Consider the following 7,712-nt stretch of genomic DNA (forward strand, 5'->3'; position numbering starts at 1 on the left):
TATTTGGTTTTCTGCATTCTCTTCGCTTTCTCTTTGTGACTTTTTGGATCCGAATTTTGCTGGTTGTAGAATTTACAGGAAGAGTACCTCTGGTACTTGTCATTTCTTGGGTACTTCTCTTGTGTGTTGGTCTTCTTGCAAGCAATCTAGAATTACGCAGTCTACTACTGAAGCTGGATATGTAGCCGCTACTAGTTGTTGCTCACATATTTTATGGATGGTTGCTACTTAAGGGATTTTGGGTTAGATTTTAGGAGTGTGCTATTTTTGTGTGACAACACTAGTGCCATAAGCTTAGCCAATGACCCAGTTCAACACTCAAGAACCAAACATATAGATATGAGATTCCACTTACTGAGAGACCACAATGAGAAGGCAGACATTAAGTTAAGCTACATAGATACCCAACACCAGCTAGCTGACATCTTTACCAAGCCTCTAGATGCAATAAGGTTTGCCTTTCTGAGGGGAGAGCTTGGTGTGTGCCATCCCTATAGCATTGTGAGATGGGGGGTTGCCTTTGTACATACTCTATCTTACTTTTGTTGCATTTGCATCGCATAGCATTTTTGTAAGATGATCATGTTAGCAAGCTTCACTTATATGTTCTTTGCACTTTCTTGTAGTAGTTGTGAATTTGTGCTAAGTATAGTGGATGTATAACAATTTGTGCAAACCTAGGCTCTTATTGAAACATGGTATAAAATCTGTTGAGCAAGCTTGTCTTTTCTAAGAATGAACTTTAAATGTGAACATAATCTCTTGTCACCCTTGAGTGTTTGCCTTAACTTGATCAATGCTTAAATTAGAGCTAGTTCTTTGAAAAGCTTGTTCTAGGTCATTTTGTTCAGTTTAGCGGATTAGGGGTCTTTGACCTCTGTCTATGTAAATGTTTAGCCCATGATTAACCTTTGGGAGATTATGTGCTCTTTCGTGTCGCAAAGGCACAATTTATTTTGGCTTTATGAAAAATTGCATATCTTGAATTCTATGTTGAGTTAATAAAATGAATGATCGAGGTTTGAGCTAAAATTGAATCTAATACAGTGGCTTAAGGCTTCATGTGACTTGCCAAAGAAGTGAACCCATACTTGCTTAAAACTCACTTGAGGATAGTTAAATGATCAAATTAGAAAGTTAACTTGTGCTTTTTAATATGCTAAGAATGTTATTTTTCATTTTATCAAACTAAGGCTTGGATTGATATGTGGGTCTTTGCATAGCCCATCGGGTTGAACTTGGTTGCCTAGTTTGAACATCACATAGCACTAGTTTCTCTAATCTTTGCACTGATCATGAAATTGTGGATGTTTTTATGGTGACATCTTTTGGATAATTGAACAATATGATCAAAACTTGCTTCACTCCTGGTGCTTGTGACATGAACTCACTTCGAGACTTTGTGCACCTTTGAGTTATATTGTTTACTCCTCCTAGTGCTTTGACATCTATAGTCTTTGCAAGTGCTTTGTGATCTATATGTGAAGCTTCGTAGCCTTGCCTTTCATTTGCATATCTTTTTGCGTAGTCTTGTATCCTTGATTTTGCATTGCCAAAGGGGGAGAAAATATGCCCAAAGATATTATGCACAAATATTCAACAAAGAGGAAGAAAATTGCATTTATCTAGAAATAAAAGGGAAAAATAGAATATGTGCAATCATCAAGGAGGAGCATGTGTTATTGATTTTTTAAGTTTTTCTTACTCTTTTGAGGTTTTTGGCTCGTCTTTGTCTCTCTTAGGGCTTTTGTAACATTTCTTATACCAAGTGATATATTTTGCTCTTTCTCGAGTTTTTGTTCACTTGGATGAGCTTATCTTAATTTCTTCAGACCAAAATCTTTGTGCTTTGAGGGTTGTTAATGCACTCATCAAGGGGAAGATTAAGAAACAAGTCGAAATGTGCTTTGGTTTACTTATGATTAATGATTGACATTAGTATTTATTTGGCTCGATGATCTTCAGTTTTGCATGAGCTTTGATGTGATTTGAATTGATTTGGGATTTCATTTGAGCATATTGATTATGGACTAATTAGAATTGGAGTTGGAAATATATGTTTGCTTGTCTCATGGTTTCCAGTTAATGGATGCAACTTGGCGGTCGATGGCGGGATGACCAGGGCCAAGTGGAGTGTTTGGTGCTGGACGATCAAGGAGGCCGAGCGGAGTTAAAGGTGATTCTAGTTGAACACGTGGAGATCAAGCAAAGCATGGAAGGCGGATGGAGATTGCATGTTGACAAAGTCAAACGAAGGGGATGCCGGTGCAAGTGACAAGACGGCCCGAGGGATCGGGAGCGGAAGAGACTTGCCAGCGTTGAGTATCACATGACGGAGTACACATGTCGACATTGAAATGCTTGCTTAAGGTGTAAGCAAGGCGGCGAGTCACGCTTTGAGAAGCGTGTAGGCGATTTCACGGTTTGGCCTCAAAACCGTGGGAGGACTAGAGGAGTACGTGGCACTATCACGAAGCTTGCGTTGAGGCAAAGCTAAGTCGTGAAGGCGCTGTGGCCGTCCGATGAATCGGAATAAAATGGACCAAAATACTCTCGGTGGTAGGTAGAAGTGTACTACAAGAGAGGGGTATTTTGGAGAAAGCTAGGAAACTTAGGGGTCAAATTTTGTAGGCCTATAAATAGAGGGGTAGGGCTATGAGAGAGTTTGAACAAGCTACTTGAGCTTACTTGTGCCACCCATTTGAGAGCTTAGACCTAGGGTTTTAGAGGAGAGAAGAATGAGTGCTTAGCCTATATAATATGTGAGAGTTTTGATAGATAAATCTTTATAATTCGCTTAAAATAGGGCTAACTTCTTTGAGTAATGAATGTACTATGTATGTATTTCATTAAGGGTGTGTTTGGTTGGAGGACGAGGTTGGATAGGATATGGCCATCCATATTTTTTTGGATGAGATGATCCAATTTTCTGTTTGGTTGGGATAGATAGGATGAGCTAATTTTCTGTTTGGTTGGTGAGATTGAAGTGGATAGGATGAGCTAATTTTCTGTTTGGTTGGTGGGATTAGAGTGGATAGGATGACCCATTCATATTTATATGCATTTCGTAAGCATTTGGATGAATTTGTGCATGTTTGCATTTGTTTGAATTTAAATTGAATTAAAAAGAGAATATGACATGAAATGATAAAAATACATATAAATAGAGCATTACAAAGGAACTCACTTTTTCACCAGATAACTTAGGGTTTGAAATATTTTTCTAAATTAATACATCATATGAGAAGAATATTAGTGATTTCTTTCTAGATTTTTGGGAATTTATTTGAGTATTGAAAAATTGGTAGAAGTTATAAAAGTAGGTTTCTTTGGAGAATTTTAGTTAAATATTGGCTCAGGTTTTTTAGATCAAACCAATTAAAACTGGTTGATAGTAAGCTCTAGTTTGCTCATAAAAATATTTAAAAATTTTGGACCATTAATATACTCCCGAATAAAATCGAGAGTTAAATAAAAAATTATTAACACATACGAGCATGTCTTAGCCGAACATGGATCGCTCCGTCCGCCCATTTTTACCTGGCTCACTTCATTCGGCATCTGAGAGAATACTCTCTCAACGTGGTCACTCCATTCAGCTTATCCCGCGAACCAAACGTCTCAAAAATCGGATCACCATCTTCCAGATGGACTCGTCCAGCGAATCAAACGCACCCTAAGAGGACGGAGTTTACAACAAATCCCACACATAAAGTTTTACAACGCTGACTTAGGGAGCGCTTTGGTGTTCAAATCCCCACACACAGAGTTCAGGTGTACAAATCTCGGTTCTCCTTTAAATAAAAAATACACAGGAGAATATCTTCAAAACGGGAGCATGATGCGAGGAATCCAATCTTGACCGTCAGAACCTATCATGATGGAGGCGGAGCAGCATCAGATGATGGAGCGTCTGCCGCCAGGCTTCCGGTTCTTCCCGACGGACGAGGAGCTCACATCACCTGCTACCTCGCCAGGAAAGTCACGGACGCCATCCGCCACGGCAGCCATCCTTTGAGTCATATCATATCTATCTATCTGAGATCCAACGGTTTGGAGTGAAATCAACTCCCCCATGAAGTCGAGGATCCCAGTTGGGTCAAAGGATGCCCCGCCAACGCACACATAGAGAGATCCCACTCGGATTCTGTAGTACATGCGCAGGAGATGTCCACGTCATCCCCAACTACCTGCACGCTCAAACTACGCTGCACTCCATTATAAAATGGAGGTGTGCTCCTGGTACATCTCTTCCTCTCTACATCGGCGAGTACCTCATTACTCAAGTACTCATCATCTCCTTGCACGCACGTACGTTTCCGATTTCCATGGGTCTCTTGCAATCTTGCCATCAATTCGTGCTTAAACACATGCATGCATGCGTACGTGCAGACTTTACAGCGATGGTCGACGCAAAACCTCCATTGGTGTGCATAAGCTTAGAGACATGCATGCAATATTTGCTACCTCTTGATTTGCATGGTGTATGTATGAGTCGTGTGTTTCTTGTTCCTGACTAACAAAGGTCGCCTTACGATGATGGAGGCGGAGCAGCATCAGATGATGGAGCGCCTGCCGCCAGGCTTCCGGTTCTTCCCGACGGACGAGGAGCTCATCACCTGCTACCTCGCCAGGAAGGTCACGGACGCCAGCTTCACCGCGGCAGCCATCCGCGACGTCGACTTGTACAAGTCCGAGCCATGGGACCTGCCATGTACGTACCTGCGTCGCTCCTGCTGATGATCAAGATTGAGCTAGCTGTGCATATATGCGACATGTGTTTTCAACACGGTGCTAGCTTCTTACGTTGTTCCCAGGCCAGCAGCAGCAGGCGGCGGCCGGAGGAGACCATCAGCAGGAGTGTTGCTACTTCTTCTGCACGAGGGGCAGCAAGTATCCGTCCGGCGTGCGCGCCCGCCGCGCGACACGGCTCGGGTACTGGAAGTCGACGGGGAAGGACAAGGCCGTGTACAGCGGGGCCGGCCGCCTCGTCGGGACGAAGAAGACGCTGGTGTTCTACGGCGGCAGGGCACCCCGGGGGAAGAAGACCGGCTGGGTCATGCATGAGTACGCGCTCGGGGAGAGGAGCAGCTCCGCCCTCCTCAGAGGAGCACAGGTGCATGCATGCAACCTCACATGCATGGCGATGATCTATACATGACTTCTTCTTTTTTGGTTGTTGTTCTTGCATATACTTGATGCATGGAAAACCCCTTTTGCTTGCTTAAGCTCTCTGACAAACAAGTTCTCTAATGTCCGGTTGTGATGTGTTTTGTTTTGGCCATGTCTAGAGTGAGTGGGTCATTTGCAGGGTGTTTATGAAGAAGCATCCGACGAGCGACAAGTGGGTGGAAACGGAGACAGTGCGTGATCAGCACGCCTCTCCAGGTCATCTCTTTTCGATGACGCCGGACAGTCGTTGCAACGGTAATGGTGAGCAGGACCCGGCGGTACCGGTTTTCTCCGACCCACGGCGGCACGCGGCGGCCAACCACTCCGGTGCCCATACCATGGATGGCGACGTGAAGGACCATCATCATCATCATATGGGACATGAGTTGCTGGCGGTGAACCACAGTAGTTCAAGTTGTGCCTCGCCATCTTGGCCTATCCATGATGACCAGCTGGGAGCGCATTGCTCCACATTGCATGTCATGCAGATGCAGTCCGATCATGCAGATTATTATCTGCTAGAGTTTCTGGAGTATGACGGCCTCTGAAACATACTTACAAATACTCACGTATCTATATCGGATAACTTATCCGATATGCGCTGGATATTCAGCGAATATGTATCCACAAGTATTCGAACAAAAATAAATATTAAAAATTTGGATACTCATTGTATACTTGTGGGATACATTTAGAATACGGCACAATCCAGTCTGGTCCAGTCGCATCTCCCAACCGCATAACTTAATGACATTGCATCTCCTAGCACATCTCCCACTCCCAGCCGCATCTCCCTCGCATCCCTCTCATTCGTCACCACCACGCCCGCAACACCGGCGGCGACACCCTCCACCACCTGCCAACGGTAAGTTCCTCTCCTCCCTGGCTCTCCATCTTCCTCCTCCTTTCTTTCCATCCCCATTCTTCTGATTTTTTACCATTGGAGATCGAGTGATTATGTGCGGACAATGACAGGTAGGCAGCACTGTGGGGGTGGTGGCTGGGAGACGGTGTTTGGGGTTATGGTTGTCATCGAAGAAACCTCCCTCACCAGTTTGCCCAACCCAAACGGCATAAGGACGATGGTGAAGCTCATGCCGCCGCCGCACGCCGATCTATTATTAGCTAGTAGCCACGCCTAGTCAGATATAACTTAGAGATTTGGAGTAGAATATGGAAATAACTTATTACTTCATTTGGTCATAAATACTTACCGTTTTTGACTTTTTATAGTCTTTGATATGCAACTTTGACCATTATTTTCTATTAGAATATAGTTATAATATCTAATAAAAATATAATATTATAAAAATATTTTTCAAGATAAATCTACATATGTAATTTTTATATTTCCAAACTAAATATTTTAAAAATTATTGACGGTCAAAAATTTAAAAGTTTGATCGGCTTTTAGTCAAAGTGACAAGTATTTATAATTAAAGAGAATATTACTTTTTTAAAATAGTAAACCATATCTGTCTATTGAGTTTCTTGAAAAATGACACTCAATCTGATATCAATACACGTATCAGTATCGCTGCTGCCTAGATGACGGCTACGACAACTTGCCGGAGCGCAGCGCTGATTTGCAGGACACCAGCGGTGAGGTGGACCGCCGTGCCGAGATCACCTCCGCCTCCATTGGCTCTCTTCACCTCGACGGGCTCTGTTGGAACTTTGGTTTTTGAAAGCAAATATATTCCATGCGTGTGACCCCAGATCCATAGATCAAATGGTCAATAGGGTACATGTATGCATTAGACATGAGTTCTGACGGACGTGCATGGATGTTTTATGTTTCCTAAACAAAACTGCAAAGCACTTGCAAGGTATGTGAGTTTAACATCTAGAACACACATGTTGTTGCGTGTAATGTACACTAGAGTTGGCACAAACAGACTGTAAATTTATTTGCTTCTTTCAGCTTCTGGTGTCTTCTAAAAATCATCCTTCAGTTCCCGCAACACCGCGCGGGGAATCCACCTAGTGTACAAGCTACATGGAACCGTTTGCAGCCGAAAAACAAATCCTAACAATTTTCTTTACATTAGTAGTTAGATTTAAAATTTAACTACATGTATTCTAAAATGAAATCATGAAAATACTATTTAGGCTTGGGTGCTCAAAAGCTTCAGAGCTCGTACGCCCAAACGGATATGCGGATGAAGTCACCCCGTTATGCGCGATTAGGTCTGCACGGAACAGTTGCTATGCCAACTCAATTGTCATTTTGCATTTAAATTGACATGCAGATAACGTAAACTAACAATGCAGTTTTATAAGCTTCTCCTCGGTAATCTTCTCCATATATCAGGGAGTGCCTGTACATAAATGGACGAATTAATTGGTTGTCAGTACTGCTGTATAACTTCTTATTTGAGAGAGAAGACATGCCAGCAGAATATTTGCTAGATCCCTTTGTGTTCATCGATCCATCAAGATAATTTTCAGTGTGTGCATAAGCGGGACTGGCATTTTTTCTTTTAATTTTTTTAGTTTAGTTCATGTTTGTCAATGATTAGCCCTTGCTACTTACTTCC

General features: G+C 42.6%; 1 protein-coding gene across 5 annotated transcripts; it reads left to right on the forward strand.

Moving 5' to 3' along the window:
• Positions 1 to 4,260: 4,260 nt before the first annotated feature.
• LOC133899138 (NAC domain-containing protein 87-like) lies at positions 4,261 to 7,011 on the forward strand. 5 transcript variants are annotated; one of them, XM_062340091.1, is made up of 5 exons: positions 4,261 to 4,311; positions 4,546 to 4,714; positions 4,818 to 5,116; positions 5,292 to 6,037; positions 6,721 to 7,011. In XM_062340091.1, exons 2-4 carry the CDS (start codon positions 4,561 to 4,563, stop codon positions 5,718 to 5,720), a joined length of 882 nt encoding a protein of 293 aa, XP_062196075.1. In that variant the 5' UTR covers positions 4,261 to 4,311; positions 4,546 to 4,560; the 3' UTR covers positions 5,721 to 6,037; positions 6,721 to 7,011. The 5 variants fall into 5 exon arrangements, with proteins under 5 accessions (XP_062196075.1, XP_062196076.1, XP_062196072.1 ...); XM_062340092.1 differs by having other exon boundaries at positions 4,264 to 4,311; positions 4,555 to 4,714; XM_062340088.1 differs by having other exon boundaries at positions 4,299 to 4,427.
• The last annotated feature ends 701 nt before the right edge of the window (positions 7,012 to 7,712 follow it).

This window comes from Phragmites australis, chromosome 18, assembly GCF_958298935.1.
Source record: "Phragmites australis chromosome 18, lpPhrAust1.1, whole genome shotgun sequence".
Taxonomy (NCBI): domain Eukaryota; kingdom Viridiplantae; phylum Streptophyta; class Magnoliopsida; order Poales; family Poaceae; genus Phragmites; species Phragmites australis.

Bases quoted from the DNA above. Each gene is read 5' to 3' on its own strand.
- LOC133899138 (XM_062340088.1), top strand. From the start codon at position 4,329: ATGGGTCTCTTGCAATCTTGCCATCAATTCGTGCTTAAACACATGCAT. The intron at 4,428-4,545 runs GTGTGCATAAGC...ACGATGATGGAG, and splicing joins TCGACGCAAAACCTCCATTG to GCGGAGCAGCATCAGATGAT. The intron at 4,715-4,817 runs GTACGTACCTGC...CGTTGTTCCCAG, and splicing joins CGAGCCATGGGACCTGCCAT to GCCAGCAGCAGCAGGCGGCG.